The sequence below is a fragment of the Zeus faber genome (genome assembly GCF_960531495.2).
Source record: "Zeus faber genome assembly, chromosome: 17".
In the NCBI taxonomy this organism is placed as follows: domain Eukaryota; kingdom Metazoa; phylum Chordata; class Actinopteri; order Zeiformes; family Zeidae; genus Zeus; species Zeus faber.
In genome coordinates, this window is record NC_137204.1 from 4,969,651 (window position 1) to 4,988,032 (window position 18,382).

At 42.1% G+C, this 18,382-nt stretch overlaps 1 protein-coding gene across 5 annotated transcripts in view; it reads left to right on the forward strand.

Annotated features, from left to right (window-relative positions):
* sptan1 (spectrin alpha, non-erythrocytic 1) overlaps nt 1-18,382 on the forward strand; it is a 63,646-nt gene that overhangs the window by 26,179 nt on the left and 19,085 nt on the right. For 2 of the 5 annotated variants that reach the window (XM_080018051.1, XM_080018052.1), the window contains exons 2-32: nt 1,802-2,041; nt 2,178-2,303; nt 3,034-3,174; nt 3,786-4,066; nt 4,275-4,419; nt 4,514-4,668; nt 5,008-5,143; nt 5,387-5,488; nt 5,713-5,850; nt 6,009-6,119; nt 6,670-6,747; nt 6,892-7,047; nt 7,290-7,494; nt 9,346-9,527; nt 9,815-10,058; nt 10,215-10,337; nt 10,488-10,705; nt 10,844-10,936; nt 11,016-11,150; nt 11,340-11,488; nt 11,724-11,780; nt 14,106-14,304; nt 14,667-14,771; nt 15,183-15,215; nt 15,319-15,354; nt 15,821-15,868; nt 16,457-16,548; nt 16,964-17,108; nt 17,253-17,434; nt 17,742-17,841; nt 17,985-18,182. In XM_080018051.1, coding sequence (XP_079874177.1) covers nt 1,805-2,041; nt 2,178-2,303; nt 3,034-3,174; nt 3,786-4,066; nt 4,275-4,419; nt 4,514-4,668; nt 5,008-5,143; nt 5,387-5,488; nt 5,713-5,850; nt 6,009-6,119; nt 6,670-6,747; nt 6,892-7,047; nt 7,290-7,494; nt 9,346-9,527; nt 9,815-10,058; nt 10,215-10,337; nt 10,488-10,705; nt 10,844-10,936; nt 11,016-11,150; nt 11,340-11,488; nt 11,724-11,780; nt 14,106-14,304; nt 14,667-14,771; nt 15,183-15,215; nt 15,319-15,354; nt 15,821-15,868; nt 16,457-16,548; nt 16,964-17,108; nt 17,253-17,434; nt 17,742-17,841; nt 17,985-18,182 — 4,350 coding nt within the window. In that variant the 5' untranslated portion in view covers nt 1,802-1,804. The remainder of the gene's footprint in view (nt 1-1,801; nt 2,042-2,177; nt 2,304-3,033; nt 3,175-3,785; nt 4,067-4,274; nt 4,420-4,513; nt 4,669-5,007; nt 5,144-5,386; nt 5,489-5,712; nt 5,851-6,008; nt 6,120-6,669; nt 6,748-6,891; nt 7,048-7,289; nt 7,495-9,345; nt 9,528-9,814; nt 10,059-10,214; nt 10,338-10,487; nt 10,706-10,843; nt 10,937-11,015; nt 11,151-11,339; nt 11,489-11,723; nt 11,781-14,105; nt 14,305-14,666; nt 14,772-15,182; nt 15,216-15,318; nt 15,355-15,820; nt 15,869-16,456; nt 16,549-16,963; nt 17,109-17,252; nt 17,435-17,741; nt 17,842-17,984; nt 18,183-18,382) is intronic. The other 3 variants (XM_080018054.1, XM_080018055.1, XM_080018053.1) reach the window with 2 other exon arrangements.

Genomic DNA, 18,382 nt, shown 5'->3' on the forward strand with positions numbered 1-18,382 from the left:
GACCATGCCCTGCCATTTTATTTGTCCCAGTTTTTATGAGTACTGGTTTATATTTGAGGAAATACAGTATGTACATTGTGCAATTTACTGTTCTTGCTGTGTTTGTTGTGCAATGTTTGAGAACTGAGAAATGTCAAGGAATACATGAAAGACAACAAACAAAACCCCACAAAAACAGGTGTTACGGCAATGAGGTGAACCCAATTGTAATCTATGTGATGACAGAGTTCAGTGTCCTCATGGCCTGGGCAAAGAAGCTCTTTCTGAGTCTCTGTTCGGCCCTTGAGGCTGAGGAGGCGTCTACCAGACCGCAGCAACTGGAACAGTCCATGGTTGGGATGGTGGAGATCCTTAAAAATTCTCTTAGCCCTTGTCCTGCACGGCTTGGTGTAGGACCGTGAAGTCCAGTAGTGGGGTGAGTGCAGTCCCAGTGGTACACTCAGCGGAGCGTACCACTCTCTGCAGGCCTTCTCATCATTGTTGGAGGTCAGTGTCACCACAACAGTATGTCAGCAAACTTTATGATTGTGTTGGAGCTACTCTTGGCCACACAATCATGTGTGTACAGAGGGTTCATCAGAGGACTCAGGACAGCCTTGGGGGTCTCCTGTTTTGGGGTTGAGGGGGGGTTGAGGCAGCCCACCCTCACCACCTGGGGTCTGCCGGTCAGGAAGACAAGGACCCTGTTGCACAGAGAGGTGAACAGTAAGAGTTCCTTGAGCTGGGTGACCAGTCTGGGGGGCACTCTGGTATTGAAACGGAACTATAGTGAATGAACAGTATTCTCACATAACCGCCCCCCCCCCCCCCCCCCCCCCGTCAAGGTGGGATAGGGTGGTGTGCAGCACATGGGAGATTGCTTCATCGGTCGATCGGTTCAGGCTCTGTAATGGGTCCTGGTGGTTTGGGAGAAAGTAGCAGATGTAATAATCCTTAATTAGTCTCTCATAGCACTTCACGACCATCAAGGTGAGTGCGACTGGACGGTAGTCGCTCAGGTCGGCTGGCTTGGCTCTCTTGGTCACAGGAACAATAATGGACCTCTTGAAGCAGGTGGGCACCACGGCCTGGCCCAGGGAGTGGTTGAATAATGTGGTGGATGCTGTCCAGCCGGTCCGGCTGCTTTCCTGGTGTTCACCCATCCCAGAGCCCTCCTCATGTAACCAGGAGGCTAATGCTAATTCTAGCGCCATTAGCCTCGAAGCGTGCAAAGCAAGAGTTCAGATCTTCAGACAGAGAAGCGTCAGCACACATCGTGGTGGTAGCTCTGCCTCTGTAGTCTGTAGAAGTCTGTAATCCTTGCCACATGTGTCTGGTGTCAGACAGCTGGAACTGAGACTCCACTCTGTCCCTGTACTGACGTTTGCATCTTTCACAGCCCTTCTCAGCTGCTATGACACCGCTTTGTAATCATCCATGTTCCCCGATATGAGCCTGGCGTTGTAAGCAGTGCGTGGTCTATGGATTTGTCAACCCACGGTCTCTGTTTCGGAAAAGATCTCACCATGACTATGAGAGCCACATCATCCACTAGCTTAGCATTAAAGCAAATCACCACTTCCTTTAACCTTCTGACATCATCGGGAGTGGAGCGAGGGGGGTCGACTCATCCCAGTCGACATCACCCAGCGCATCCTGCAGTGTGGCTTCTGATTTGGGCGGTCCAGCCCTGGCCTCTCGTTTCACCGGAGCTTGCCGTACCAGGCGCTTTTTATATTCCAAGGTTGAATTAAATCCTTTTAGAAATTAGATGTATCTTTAAAGGCTTTAAACATTGTATTTGGTTTTCTGTGTTCTCCAGAAAATGGACACCACCGGGGCTAAAGTGTTGGAGACTGCCGATGACATCCAGGAGCGCAGGCAGCAGGTCCTGGACCGCTACCGTCGCTTCAAGGAGCTGTCAATGGTGCGTCGTCAAAAGCTGGAAGACTCGTATCGTTTTCAGTTTTTCCGTCGCGATGCAGAGGAGCTGGAGAAGTGGATACAGGAGAAGCTACAGATCGCCTCTGATGAGAACTACAAGGATCCTTCCAACCTACAGGTTGGTTTTCTGTGTACATTTGAAACTTTTGGAATTTACATTATTGTTGTTATTGACATTGTTATCGATGCCTTCAGTGATAACATGCATCAAGTGAAGTAAACAAAATTAACACTCAAACCATATGTGTTTATAGGGCAAGCTGCAGAAACACCAAGCCTTTGAAGCTGAAGTGCAAGCCAATGCAGGGGCTATCATCAAACTGGACGAGACTGGCAGTCTTATGATCAGTGAGGGTCACTTTGCCTCCGACACCATTCGTGTAAGATATACACAATCGGGGATACAAGCCTTTTTCTCGAATATAAATACAAGTTTTTAAAGTCTAAAGTGAAATTTATAATCTTGTCACTTTCAATGTGAATAATGAGTCATTGTGACTACTTTTGTGAGATGCATGTGAAAAGCCAAGCCAATGAGGGCGTGTTCATCTTATATAGCATCACTTATATTGGGTGACAGAAGGGCTGCCGGTGCCGAAGCTCAAAAATACTTTATACGATACAGTATTGCAGGTGACAGAAGAATGTGAATGATTCTTATGTGAGAATTAAGTGACAATAAGACAGACCCATCTTACTTGGACTTGTCTTAGGAATACTCTGCCCTTAAATCTCATCTTGTCTGATTCAGTCTTATACGCCCTACCGGACACAACAGAGACCCATAGTTAAAAGTGTCAATATGGCTGAGTATATACAAGTAGGTGCTCTTGACAAATTTCGACTCTTGGGTGCTGTGAATAGTCTTTCAGACATAGATACATTCTATTTTCCTCTTTTTGTGTCTTGTTGTGAAGACATTTACATATTTTTTGTGATTTGTGAATCGTATAGAGCATGCAGTGTCTTTCTGAACAGAAAGCAGATTGTTTCAGAGATTGATGGAGCCAATTTCCTTTTGTGCGAGTATTTTCTCCTATACGTTTAATCACACATTTGCTACCGTTTCTCACTCATCACTTATATTATCCTCCTGCATATGTTAAATAGACTCGTTTGGAAGAACTGCATCGTCTGTGGGACCTTCTGCTGCAGAAGACTAAGGAGAAGGGCATGCGATTGTTGCAGGCCCAAAAACTGGTGCAGTACTTGCGTGAATGTGAGGATGCCCTTGACTGGATCAGTGACAAGGTAAGGTTCACATCTCATACTCAAATCCCATGAATATGACACTGTCTGTGTGTACTTTTTGAATTGTTTTCCATGTTGAGATTTTACTTAACTTTTACAATATTCTCAATGTAAACTAGTAGAATTACTAGTAGACTGGATCACAGGAGTATCCTGGATGATACTTTTAAAGTGTACTTTAAAACCTAGGACTTTTAAACTGTGATTTTAATGTCCAACTTCCTTGTCTTCTTAAAAGGGTTAATCTCAGCTGTTAGATTTATATTGTGCACAATCAACACTTGAAATAGTGTATTAAATGTATTTTAAGTATTTTATAGTATATTTCTCATAATGTATATTGTACCACAAGTTATCAATTAATTCTAATTAAATTAGCCATATTTCCTTGAGACAATGTAATCTATGCAACATGACACCATATCAGCAAAACACACAACACAGGAGTATCCATGAATAGGATGTATGAAGTTCGTGTTGATTTGCAACAATGCAGTTCTGTTGGTTCCATAAAATGACTGAATTTTGATAAAGACCCCTATGCACTTGAGCTCACCACTAAGTCCTTTGTCCTTGACCTTAAGATTGGTATTTCTTTCTACCACCTCTAGGAAGCCATGGCTACCTCAGAAGAGCTAGGACAGGACCTGGAGCATGTCGAGCTGCTCCAGAAGAAGTTTGAGGAGTTCCAAACAGATCTCGCAGCACATGAAGAGCGCGTCAATGAGGTCAATCAGTTGGCATCTAAGCTTACCCAGGAAGCCCACCCTGAAGCCGAGCTTATCGTGCGCAAGCAAGATGAGGTCAACACTGCCTGGCAGCGCCTCAAGGGCCTTGCCCAGCAGCGTCAAGGAAGGTTGTTTGGAGCTGCAGAGGTGCAGCGCTTCAATAGGTAATTATCTATATGTATATTATTGTGTGTGTGTGTGTGTGTGTGTGTGTGTGTGTATTTGTTGTTGTTTTTTTTTGTTGTTTTTTTTTGTCTAAGTGCAAAGTTTTATGGAGATGTATTAGCATAGATCAGTGTTGTTTGTTTCAGGAAGAAGGCTTTGCTATTTCGGACCTGATGGATAATATGGCTGTGTGTTTGATCCCAACAGAGATGTAGATGAGACCATCAGCTGGATCAAGGAGAAGGAACAGTTAATGGCCTCTGATGACTTTGGCCGTGACCTGGCGAGCGTGCAAGCCCTGCTACGCAAGCATGAGGGTCTGGAGAGAGACCTTGCTGCTTTGGAAGACAAGGCAAGTTATTAAACTTGATAAATGAAATGGTAAAAGAACATGTTTAAATCCACTGATGGTAGCATCATGTTTATCCTCCTTTTTCTTCAATCAGGTGAACAAACTAGGCGGTGATGCAGAACGCTTGCAGCAGACACACCCCCAGAACGCCTCCCAGATCCATCTGAAGAAGGATGAGCTCATTACCAACTGGGAACAAATTCGAACACTTGCCGCTGAGCGCCGTGCCCGCCTAAATGACTCATATCAGTAAGTCATAGGAACAATCATAGGCTTAGATCGAGGTCCTTATTTTAGGTCTTATTTTTCATTTCACTCTTTTACTATATCTTATAAAATATAATCCTGTCGTTGCTAACTCACTTCATCAAGACATCTGTTGCAGAATGACATGCAGAGAAGTCTAGCAACACTTAAGGCGACTTGGACAGGCCTTACTTTTAAATATAAAACACATTGGCCTCGCTTGTCTGGTATTTTAATCTTTCGTTTGATTATCATCTTCTTCATTTAGATGAAGAAGGTTGTCTTAAAAAGTGCTCTTGTTTTAAAAGTCAAGTTTTTTCTTTATGCCCGACTCCACATTAGCCTCCAGCGTTTCACTGCGGACTTCAGAGACCTCACCAGCTGGGTGACAGAGATGAAGGCCTTGATCAATGCAGATGAGCTGGCCAATGATGTGGCTGGAGCGGAGGCTCTGCTGGATCGCCATCAGGAGCATAAGGTACATACACCTCTCCCAAATACTCGTGGGCACCACGGCCTGGCCCAGGGAGTGGTTGAATAATGTGGTGGATGCTGTCCGGACCGGCTGCTTTCCTCCCAAATACTCGTGCCTTGTAAAGGATAATGTATCGTTTACAAGGCACTATAGAGACATTCTGGTATGTCTGCTTTGTTGTTGTCATTGAGCTTAACAAAAGCCTGAAGGACAGTGTCTTAATAAGTGTAATTTATCTCCTAACAGGGAGAGATTGATGCTCATGAGGACAGCTTCAGAGCTACTGATGAAGCTGGTCAGGCTTTGCTCAACACAAGCCACTATGCGTCTGAGGAAGTGAAGGAGAAGGTAGGTCCAGTGGAGCATACTGTATTATTAGGATTTGTTCCACTGCATGGTATGAGCAAGAAACAGTACATTACAATTTGTGGTAGGAAAGTTGGTAACACTGGTGCGTACAGTGTTGGGGGACACACTACACCAATAACACTACACTAAAAATGTCACTGGCCAGACAAATCTAATTTGTGATACTAATTTAATTTATGATTTAATGATGTCTCTGTGTGTAGTTGGCAATCCTTTCAGAAGAGAAGGAGACTCTGCTGGAGCTGTGGGAGCTGCGAAGGCAACAGTATGAGCAGTGCATGGACCTGCAGCTGTTCTACAGGGATACAGAGCAGGTGGACAACTGGATGAGCAAACAAGAGGTAATATTATCCACAGAACTGGTTAAAGGTGCTCACAACATAATGTAAATGCCTCTGTTAACTCAACTTGGAATAAAAGGATCAGTTGTTTTCTGCCCCTTTGATGTGATACACTGTTTATATTTCTTCGATGTAAAATGTCTTGTTGTGTTATGTAGGCATTCCTTCTTAATGAAGACCTTGGTGATTCCCTGGACAGTGTGGAAGCCCTACTGAAGAAACATGAAGACTTTGAAAAGTCTCTCAGTGCCCAGGAAGAGAAGATCACTGTAAGTGACCACAGTCATTCGTTCTCTACACCTTATCCACCTCCCATCGTAGGGGTATGAATCAGGTTCATAATGCATTGGAAAAGAGCTGAAGCTTGACTTCCATGTAGGTCTGGGCGATATAGCAAACATATCACCACCATAAGATGTTTATAAGATCCAATAATGGGAGGGGGGGGGGTTCATTTATGGTTTCAACTTAAGATATGTTATGATACAAAAAAATTGAACATCTAAATGTAAACGTTGTCCAAAGAATTGGCTAAATGTAACCTTAGAACTTTTCAGTTTAAAATAATCTGCATGTAGGCTGACTACATGCAGTGTTTTTTCCTTGACTTTTCCGATCACAACGTGGATTTTCGAAAATAAATCAAGTGAATGCATTTTCAATTTCTTTGACATGATATAACAAGACTAAAATGGTAGTGGTGGACTAACGGACATCAAATCCATAATGTGTAATAATTGGGGTAGAGCTATATTATATATTTCACCTACGTTCCAGGTGAAATATATAATGTAATCAGATTGCATCTGCTCTCTTTAGGCCCTGGATGAGTTCGCTACCAAACTTATCCAGAACAATCACTATGCCAAAGAGGATGTGGCTACCCGCAGAGATGCGGTAAGTACTTGAATCCTTAAACTTAAAACTTAACACTAAACTTTGACCTTTGAACACTGACTATATTAGTAAGGATAGCAATAATAAAGAGTGAGTAAAATCTTTGAATATTTGTGTTTTTGTTCTTTTTTTGCATCTACATAGCTTCTAAGCCGTCGCAATGCCCTACACGAGCGTGCTCAGTCTCGCCGTGCTGCTTTGGAAGACTCCTTCCACCTGCAGCAGTTCTTCAGGGATTCTGATGAACTCAAGAGCTGGATAAATGAGAAGATGAAGACCGCTACCGATGAGGCTTATAAGGTAGGCACTTTATTTTTCAGGCATTGTGAAATTGTGGAGGATGTTCTTCTCTGTCCGGCGGGTATCGGTTAGAAATCAAAGCATATACTGTAGGTAGGATTCACTGAGATTGACAGGATAGAGAGTGCTGCATAGATGTGTGTATTTTTCTCCAAGGCTCTGTTCCAAGACTCCATTCTATGCCTGACATCTGTCACATTCTTCATTCCACTGTGCCTCCTTCCTTCCTCTTTCAACCACAGGACCCCTCTAACCTCCAAGGAAAGGTGCAGAAACACCAGGCCTTTGAGGCTGAGCTCTCTGCTAATCAAAGCAGGATTGATGCGCTGCAGAAGTCTGGCCAGGAGCTGTTGGATGGAAAGCATTATGCATCAGATGAAGTGGCTTGTCGCATGGAGGAAGTTAGCTCCCAGTGGAAAAAACTGCTAGAGGCTACTGAGCTCAAAGGTACCGAACTCATGATAAGGCTAGGAAATAACTTCTCCACATTTGTGTATTCTGACAGGGTTTGTTAGGTTTTTAACCTTGATTAGTATGAAACAACTTTTATATCAGATTGGGATATGTAAAATACACCGATCAGCCACAACATTAAAACCACTGACAGGTGAAATTAATAACATTTCTCATCTAATTCCAAATACACTTGTCAAGGGGTGGGATATATTAGGCAGCAAGTCAAAAGTCAGATCTTAAAGTTGATGTGTTGGAAGCAAGAACAATTGGCAAGGGTAAGGATCTGAGCAACTTTGAAGGGCCAAATTGTGATGGTTAGACGACCGGGTCGGAGCATCTCAAAAACGGCAGGTCTTGTGGGCAGTCCCAATATGCAGTGGTTAGCACCTACCAAAAGTGGTCCAAGGACAACTGGTTAACCGGCGACAGTGTCATGGGTGCCCATGGGCTTATTGAAGCTTCTGGGGAGCCAAGTCTAGCCTGTCTGGTCCAATCCCACGGAAGAGCTACTTTAGCACAAACTGCTGAAAAAGTTAATGCTTGCTATGATAAAGCCACAGTCAGTGCCCATGCTGACCCCTGTCCACTGTCAACAATGTGCACGTGAGCGGCAGAACTGAACCATGGAGCAATTGAAAAAGGTGGCCTGGTCTGATGATCACATTTTCTTCTATAGCATATCTTTCTGACTGCACCAAAAACCCGCCAACACCCACCAACATCCGGCATTTGTCATTAGTGAGGGTTTCAGTCCCGGGTCAAATGACGCGGCAATAGACACAGGTTTTAATCGGCTCCACCTCCGATTGGCTCTCATGAACAAGACGCCCGGGTCGACCCCCTAATTTTGGCCACTTATGGTAGCTCAGGCGGTAGAGCTGGTGGTCTAGTGATCTAAAGGTTGCTGGTTCGATCCCAGGCTCCTCCTGCTAGCATGCTGTAGTGTCCTTGAGCAAGACACATAACTCCTAATTGCTCCTGATGGCTGCGTCCGTCGGTGTTTGAACAATTGTAAGTCGCTTTGGATAAAAGCGTCTGCTAAATGACTAAATGTAAATGTAACCGGTACGATGCAACATGCATTGGAGTTCTGGGCACTGGCGTAAATAGACAGGAATATCCGTGTATCATTCCATCATTTCGTATCCCATTTAGAATTCAAAATTATTAATTTATTAATATTAAAGTTATAGACTTTTTTTTTGCATGGGGGACCATTCATATGTTTAGTGTGGGTATCATACCGTGGGGATCATAGTGGAGAACCCACGAGCTCCCTGCCGGGATCTCCACCATCTTGTATCCCGTATCCTGCCGGTGCTCTATGCTGCTTCTACTGTAGTGTTTGGTTGCTCAAAACCCTTTTTTTTTTTTTTTCCCAAGTTTTACCTTTTATGTCATTGTTTGAAAGTTGCTGTCTCCTCTACTGTTTTATTCCCAATCACACTGGAACCATGACACGCCCCTTTTCTGACGTGTGACAGCGCACGTGACGCACCAGAAAAAAACTGCATTTCTCCTGGCAATGGGAAAGGGGTCAATCGTCTATTTTTAACAGGTTTTTAAACCCGGGTCAACCCGCAAATTTTGCTGTGAAAACGGTATTACAGGACTTATTGGATCTGCTGCTAATGTCTTGGTTCCAGATACCACAGGACACCTTCAGAGGTCTTGTGGAGACCATACCTCAACGGACAGAGCTGTTTTGGCGTTTTGGTGGTTTTAATGTTGTGGCTGATCAGTGTACATCTTGGATCAAGAAATGTTCACCAGTTTCAGTTTTGGATGTAATGTTGAAGGCATGATGCCAACCTGAATGTATTTTTAACTGCAATACTACAGGCATTAAGCTTCGTGAAGCCAACCAGCAGCAGCAATTCAACAGAAATGTAGAGGACATTGAGTTATGGCTATATGAGGTTGAAGGTCATCTGACTTCTGATGACTATGGCAAAGACTTGACCAGCGTCCAAAACCTGCAAAAGAAACATGCCCTGCTGGAAGCAGATGTAGCTGCACACCAGGTGTGTGTGTGTGTGTGTGTCTGTCTGTCTGTCTGTCTGTCTGTCTGTCTGTCTGGACACTATTACTTCCATGCCTGATTAAAATGCATTGATGACTCTTAATTATACAATTTCTACCACTTACCGTATTATTTGACGGAAAATGCATTGTTCAATATGTATGAACATTTGCATCTTATTTATTTTCCTCAGTTGGCATCTAGGTTATGCTAATATTAAGAATAAATGACTGAAAAGACAGCTGTTCCAGTAGAACAGCTTTGAAACTCATCTCATTTACCTCCCAGGACCGAATCGATGGCATCACAATCCAAGGCCGCCAGTTCCAAGAGGCTGGCCATTTCGATGCTGAAAACATTCGAAAGAAACAGGAGGCTTTAGTGGTGCGTTATGATGCCCTTTGTGAACCAATGGCTGCACGCAAGCAGAAGCTGTCAGACTCTCTGCGCCTCCAGCAGCTCTTTAGAGATGTAGAGGATGAGGAGACCTGGATCCGTGAGAAAGAGCCTATCGCTGCCTCCACAAACAGAGGTTTGCATTCATCTTCAATTGTGTCAGAACCAACACCTTTGAACTATTTTAAATGGAATTGCATGTCAGTCATAGTTTTTTTCCCGATTTGCAAAAAACACATTGACTAAAAAGCTATGCCTTTTGGATAAATCCAAACACTCAACTCTTCATTAGGCAAAGACCTGATTGGCGTTCAGAACCTTTTGAAAAAGCACCAGGCCCTGCAGGCTGAGATCTCTGGACACGAGCCCCGAATCAAAGCAGTTACTCAGAAAGGAGAGGCCATGATAGAAGAAGGTAATTATTTGGAATTTAAGTCTATTTTTTTGTTTGTTTTGTTACTTAGATATTCTTAAGCAATTCTATATAATGCAATATGAGGCCTATTTTTCGAATTTATTTAATTGGGAATATTCGCATGTCAACACCACACCCCCTCTTTTGAAGGGCACTTTGCCAGCGAGGAAGTGAAGGCCAAACTTGGTGAGCTCAATGGACGCTGGGACACTTTAAAGGGCAAAGCCTCGCAGCGCAGACAGGACTTGGAGGACTCTCTGCAGGCCCAACAATATTTTGCTGATGCCAACGAAGCAGAGTCCTGGATGAGGGAGAAGGAGCCAATTGTTGGGAGCCCAGATTACGGCAAAGACGAGGACTCTGCTGAAGTACTGAGAGAACCCTTGGGACAAATACTGTGCTGTCAAATCAACATATTTAACTTTGTATTTTTGGTTTTATTTCAGAGTTAACATGACACTTTTATGAAAAATAATCCTAAATCATGGATCTGTTTTTTCCTAAAGGCTCTTTTGAAGAAGCATGAAGCCCTAATGTCTGACCTGAGTGCCTATGGCAGTAGCATCCATGCCCTGAAGGAACAGGCCCAGTCCTGCAGAGTAAGTTCTTTCTCTGCTTCATAATATCAGCTCTGGACATGTGCTAAATAGTGTAAGTAATTATTTATCTTGCCAACAGCAACAAGTGGCTCCTACTGACGATGAGACCGGAAAAGAGTTAGTCCTGGCCCTGTACGACTACCAGGAGAAGAGCCCCCGTGAAGTCACTATGAAGAAGGGGGACATTCTCACCTTGCTTAACAGCACCAATAAGGTAGACCAGAAAAAAACTTCTTTCTAGCAGTCCTAGTAAATATCAAATCGGCTCTCACTTGACCAGAATTTTTTTTTACTAATAAGTTCAGAATAAACGTGAAGATATTTAAATTAAGTTTTACAATTGCAAGTGCATTTTATTCTGGCTGGAGGATATTGAGGATGTTCTATTGGCCTCCTGCTTCAGGACTGGTGGAAGGTTGAAGTCAACGATCGCCAGGGATTTGTGCCCGCTGCCTATGTAAAGAAGCTCGATCCTACCCAGTCTTCTTCAAGAGAAAATCTGTTGGACGAGCAAGGCAGCATCGCACTGCGGCAAGACCAAATTGAAAACCAGTAAGTGACCATAATAAATACCTTTTTTAAGATTTGACTGCAAATGGTTTGACGCCTTCCGGGTCTTCGTTTTTTCAAACTCTTTTCTCCACTCTTCTTATTTCCTAATCAATTAAAAGACTTCTCACTTTCTCCCCTACTCTCTTTGTTTATCTCCTATTTCCCGCTCCGGTTTTAACCACTTAACCACGTCTTTTTCTGTGTGCGACTTTGCCTTTGCCTTGCCATTGTGCAGGCTGGTCACCAAGGAGGTGTGCAGTGTTTCTCTGCGTATGAAGCAGGTGGAAGAACTGTGAGTAGGATCCAAAGTCTGTCTGCGTGTTGTGATTGTTATGCTCCTTACTCATCAGCCAAGCTCCTATCAATTTCTTGCCATTCCAAACTTGGGTTACGTTTTGTGACTATTTTAATGTTACCCTCATCTTCTATCAAGCAGAGTGATAGAAGTATTTGCTTTCAATGCATATCTCACACACCCTTTTCACCCCAGGCTTGCCTGTGGATGTCGTGCTTTGTCGAATGTCTGTGTGAGTGAAATCCTGTGTACCTTATTAGGCTACAATATTATCATGCACAAATATCTATAAATGTCATCTCATTCAACCATTGACACACATAAACACACCATTTAAGCCAGAGCTCGCACCTTGTGCTTTCTAATAATTAAATTAAAAAGTGCTCTCCGACTCAATAAAATATGATGTATTTTACAATATGTCCACCTTATTTGTCCACTTGAGAGGGCAGAACACAGTACCGGCAGCTTGTGAGAGGTGCTGGTACACAAGAGAAAGTCACGATTCACCAAAGAGTAAAACCTAGAAGTGCTGGTACTGCGTACCTGTGATTACCGGCCCACTTCGAGTACTGTTCCTGATTACTGAAGCCCCAAGGAACCAATGGATTCATTTATGGTTTAAACTGAAGATAATTTATCATGATTAATAAGTGGAAAATGGTAAACATTTGTCAGTGCAAAGAATTGACTTAATGTAAAGTCAGAAATGTTATGTTTGAAGTAATATAAATTAAGAGCCCCAGTACTGCTTTAGACGGTTGAGGATTGGCTTCTGCTCGAGGCTCTCAGTGGGCTCAATAGCTTTCAGACGATGGAAAAGATTAGTTGTGTTTTCCAACTTCGTCGACAAAAGACTGCCGTATTTTCCAGAACACTTTCATCTGGACAATATTATCTTTACAATATCCAAACCACTACTGATTAATGTCACATGACTTTTTTTTTTTTTTTTTCAACAATTTCCTCGTCTTTGGAGGATAATGTGGGCTAGCTGTTGGTCTGACTTTGTTCTTCTCGGATCTCCTTGTCTTTTTTTTCTCTTCGCCAGCTAGTTGCTGGTCACTTTGTTTACAGGTAGCTCAAATTTCCTTGTTTATAAGTGACCATGCACTTCAGCACCTGCAGCCCGACTGACACTCTGTATTTTCCGGAAACTTATATCTGCTTCGTGATAGGCTGTTAGTATTCTGTGTTGCCACTGTATGTAGATTAAGAACCATGTTCCTAAGAGAACATATCGAATAAAAATCTCTGTCGTCGATATCGAGGTTAGTTTTATTGCAATGTGTTATGGAGATTGTGTACTATTATATATTGATTATAATTGAACGACTACATTCAAAGATAAACAGGATATATTTAATTCAACAAGGACACAGTAGGAATAACCTGTTTGCAATGCCATACTTCATTCTTCTCACTTGTAGGCTTTATAGTTTCTTAAGTCTATTATTTACACATAGCAGTTGTAGCGGCTGATTTTATTTTCACTCAAATAAGAGCATGATCATTATTAAAATGGTCCACTTTATTTAATTTCTTTCAGCACCTCCTATCTACAGTATAAACAGCAGCTATCAGCTCATTAAGTACCTCTTTAGTATTTTCTTTGTTAAAGATGTGCTTTAAGTGATTTGAATGGTTTGGAATTTTTGCTTGCCCCTACCAAAACTTTCCACTTGGTAACATAAAATGACAATGAGTAAAAACATTTACTATGAAATCGAAACATAACTGCTTCTCTCCTTGTCTTACGAGCATCCGTTTTTACTGTTTACCACGTTGGAATATGATTGGTGTCTGAGTCAAACAATTGGAGAAGAGCTTTTTGTAACAAAAACAAAGAAAGTATTTTGTAGACATTTGGATAAAGATAGCTTTGGATATGAATAGCTTATAAGTATGTTAGAAAGAAGATAGAAAAGCAGTTAGAAGAAAACTATAGTGACTCAGAAGGTAACTAAACTTCCTTTGCATAACATTTTAAGGTTCATTCAATGGAATCCTATACTTTCCAAGCAAATTTGCTTATAGATATTGGTAAGCATTGTAAATTAGGGTAAGGCATGCTCGCACGCCTGGCTCATAGATGTTTTAATACCTGTATAAACGTCATATTTACCTGAAGTGGCAAGTAAATTTTAATTTGTGTCAACTTACACGTCACAAGGTAACACCTGTGATTTCACAATGGAATATATTCAGTATCATTGGTAAATATTAACTGAAATTGATAAGCATATGCCTCATTACATAGTGTTCCCTTACATGTTGACAAAATTTTATTTCCGTATTAATCGTGCGTTCTTTCTTCCGAAGGTATGGCACTCTGTTGGAGCTGGGTGAGAAACGCAAGGATATGCTAGAGAAGAGCTGTAAGAAGTTCATGCTCTTTCGTGAAGCCAGTGAGCTACAGCAGTGGATAAATGAAAAGGAAGGCGCCCTCACAAATGAGGAGATGGGCTCCGACCTTGAGCAGGTCGAGGTGCTCCAGAAGAAGTTTGATGACTTCCAAAAGGTGATGATAAAAAAATCCTTTCATTTGTCGTACATTGCATTTTTCTAGCCAAATTTTAAAGTTTCTGATGCAAATTTTGATCAGCACTGCACTGTACATTCTGGTACCGTGGTCAAGTTTTTTAAAAGAGCACGCCATATTTTACAAACAGAAACGTGTTGGCGACAAGTATTATCAACCTATCAACAATTTTCATGGAAGAACAAATTCTGAATTTGAATCATCTACATGTTCAAGTTCAAGTTCAAGAGATTATTTGTCACATACATATACATACGGTCATACATATATGCAGTGAAATGTAGTTACTGTGTTATAATGCATGGTAGAGAAGTTGTGTTTTTTTTCCAATGCACCACCAGGATCTGAAGGCCAATGAGTCTCGTCTGAGGGACATCAATAAGGTGGCATCCGAGCTGGAGTCTGAGGGTCTAATGGCTGAGGAGTCTCCTATGGTTCAGGCCCAGGTAATTTATGGCTTCAATGGCCTAAATGTAGGGGGGATGGTAGGGGATGGTAGCTCAGGCGGTAGGGCTGGTGGTCTAGTGATCTAAAGGTTGCAGGTTCGATCCCAGGCTCCTCCTGCTAGCATGCTGTAGTGTCCTTGAGCAAGACACTTAACCCCTAATTGCTCCTGATGGCTGCGTCCGTCGGTGTTTGAACAATTGTAAGTCGCTTTGGATAAAAGCGTCTGCTAAATGACTAAATGTAAATGTAAATGGTCTGATACTTTCTATGTGAATTCAACAAATCATCCCCAAAGTTTTCAGATGGAATTTAAGAAAATGCTAACGGGAGCAGCAGAAAGCAGCAGAAAGAAGAAGGTTTTCATTCATTCACATTGTTCTGCGTCAATCTTCTATCTTTTTTGTTCACAGCAACAGGAACTGCTAGGCTCTGCCACTGGCAAGGTGATACTCTTATTTATAATCTCCAACAGTGCTTTCTGTTTGAATGTTTTTAAATTCCAGCAAAATGAAATTTACACTGAGACCACTATTTCTTCTTTAACAGGATGAAGCTGATTCAAAGAATGCATCTCCATGGAAGGTAATCTCAACTGATAAAAACTTTATCTACTCCTTCACATATATACATCTCAATTGTATACATGGCATGCGTGAGTGTACAACACTGCGTTAATGATACAGCGGCAATCATGCTTGTGTATTTGTTTTCTGCGGCATGAGGCACAACGTTGCATAACTTAATATACACGTGGACATTGAAGAAGCGACGATTGAAAGTCGGGCCTTCAGCCTTCAAACCAGTATATACCTCTTGATATGTCCTAATCTGTTACAAAAATAATCAACAATCCCTCATGTCTGTGTCTGGAGCCTGGTGTTGCCATTGTTTTTCTGTCTGCCATGGTGCCTTCTCTCTGTTGAGAAGTGTGAAGAGTGGGGTTGTCTTGGAGGGCAAAAACCAGGACAGGCTCTTGACTGGTGTGGTCTCCCCCCCCCCCTTTTTTTTTCTTCTCCGTCCTTCTGCCATGTTTTACCTTTGACTTTAGAATGTACGGTTGGCTGTTCAAACCACGGCTAACTTTAATACAATCAAGGTAAGATTATTGGGAATGTTGTTTTGAATCAACTCTCCCCTCACATCTGTGCCCTGCATCATGACAAAAAACTAACCCCTTTTCATACCTTTGTCTACCTCATACGGCTCTCTGTGAGTGCATTATATTTTTCTTTGTACTGCAGTGTTTATTTTTGTGTTCAATCGCTTACTTTCATTGAATGCCCTTGTCTTGAACTGTTTGTTATATTCCTCATTTGGATTTGCTTGAAAGCAATGTCTCTAATTACATCTTTGTCTTTCCCCCATCATTTTTCTTTGGAATAGCTACTATTTTGTCTCAAAGTCTATTTCCATCAAATATAGAGCAGAAACACATAATGCAAAGTATATACTTTGTATTCATTTTTGTTCTAGTCTTGGATTGGAAATAGATTTTTGTCAGTTGAAGTCATGACCTCATAACACAAATGCCAGCTAAATTAACTGGAACTCTTTGAAGAGATTTTATTATTATTTATTTTTTACTTCACTTTAAATGTTTATATCTATGTTTCTTCTCCTGAAACGTATTCTAACTGCATCCTGTGGCACAGCTAATATCTTGACTGATGTACAATATATTTAGGATCTTAATAATCGCTGGAGGTCACTGCAACAACTAGCTGAAGAAAGAAGCAACATGCTGGGGAGTGCCCATGAGGTTCAGAGATTCCACAGGTAGGTTTATTTTATTTATTGGTTTTTTTTTTTTTGGCTCATTTATTCCGGGTCCACTGAGAAACTTAAAAGACAAAGGCATGTATAAAAACAAGCACTATGTCCTAATTTGGCCTTAATTTTAATCATACAAGCCGGTCGAGGAGTAGTTTGCATTTCAAGTGATTGTTATGAAAAGCGGCACCATGTGGACAAATTACACAATATTTCTGCAAAAAAATAAAATAAAAAATCTTGTCATGGACCAAAGAGGTGTGTCAAGTTTGACGCAAATCGTACAAGCTGTTCATTCAGAACAGTCCTTAGATGTCATACAGCATGTTTCGTGAGAATTGATCATGAAATCATACCAATCACAAGTGTAAAATCTGATAGTTATCTAATGTCCAATTTGGAAAATATCCTTTCTATTCAGGGACGCAGATGAAACTAAGGAATGGATTGAGGAGAAGAACCAGGCACTTAACACAGACAACTATGGCCACGACTTGGCCAGTGTGCAGGCTCTGCAGCGCAAACATGAGGGCTTTGAGAGAGACCTGGCAGCCCTGGGCGATAAGGTTTGTGACCACGTCTTGTCGGATCAAATCTGTATTGATTGGTGTTCTCTGTTGCTACTAACGATAAAGTAAGTAATTAATAAATCAATAATCAAGCCGTTATCCTCACTGCTGTTTAATCTCCATTACTCATCCCTTATGCAGGTGAACTCCCTTGGGGAGACAGCGGTGCGTCTCATCCAGTCTCACCCAGAGGCAGTAGATGACATCCAGGAGAAGTGCACAGAGCTTAACACTGCCTGGAGCAGCTTGGTGGGACGAGCTGACCAACGCAAAGATAAACTTGGCAACTCACATGATCTGCAGCGTTTCCTGTCTGATTTCAGGTAGGCAGGAGGCTGCAAACTATATATTGTGAATATTATTTATTTTAACTGTGATGACTCACAGATCTGCAGACCCACATGTAGAAAACAAATACATTTTTTTGTTACCATATGTTTGATAGTCAGGTTTTGTTTTTTTTCCCCACCAAAGTGCAAGGGAATACATACAATGGCAAAGTTAAAAAGATGGATATCTATGTGTCCTGCCAGCTCAACCAGATAGTATACATACCGCGTAGGCCCAATGCCTTTGCAGCAACAAAGGTTTGGATCTTCTATAATACCATAATATGTCTTATCACTTCAGAGATTTGATGTCCTGGATTAATGGCATCCGAGGACTGGTCTCTTCAGAGGAGCTCGCAAAGGATGTGACCGGAGCAGAAGCCCTTCTAGAGAGGCACCAGGTGCTTTGCTTTTTTCACGTCACATGAGAGAAATTATCGTTTTTCCACCTTTGCAATATATCAACAAGTTGCAGAAAGGTTACTGAAAATGTTTAGCAAAGCTATCCCTCTCTTCTATTCCCTTGCCCCTTCCGTCTTCACAGGAGCACCGCACTGAGATTGATGCTCGTGCAGGTACTTTCCAAGCCTTTGAGCAGTTTGGGCAGCAGTTATTGGCACGTGGCCACTATGCCAGTCCAGAGATCCGTCAGAAGCTGGAAGCTCTAGACCGTGAGCGTGCTGACCTTGAGAAAGCCTGGGTGCAAAGGCGTATGATGTTGGACCAGTGTCTGGAGCTCCAGGTGATAATATGTCAGCTTCCTGCAATCGTACATTCTTGGTACTATTGCAGGTGTCATACCATACATAAAGTCACATGCATCACTTCTTCAGTTATGTTATTAGGTGCCGTTCCTGATTGTCTTACGACCTGTGTGTTTATTGAAACACAGTAGGTTTTTGGGGCAGGAATAATAAGGGTGGTAGTTTGGAGGGGGGTTAC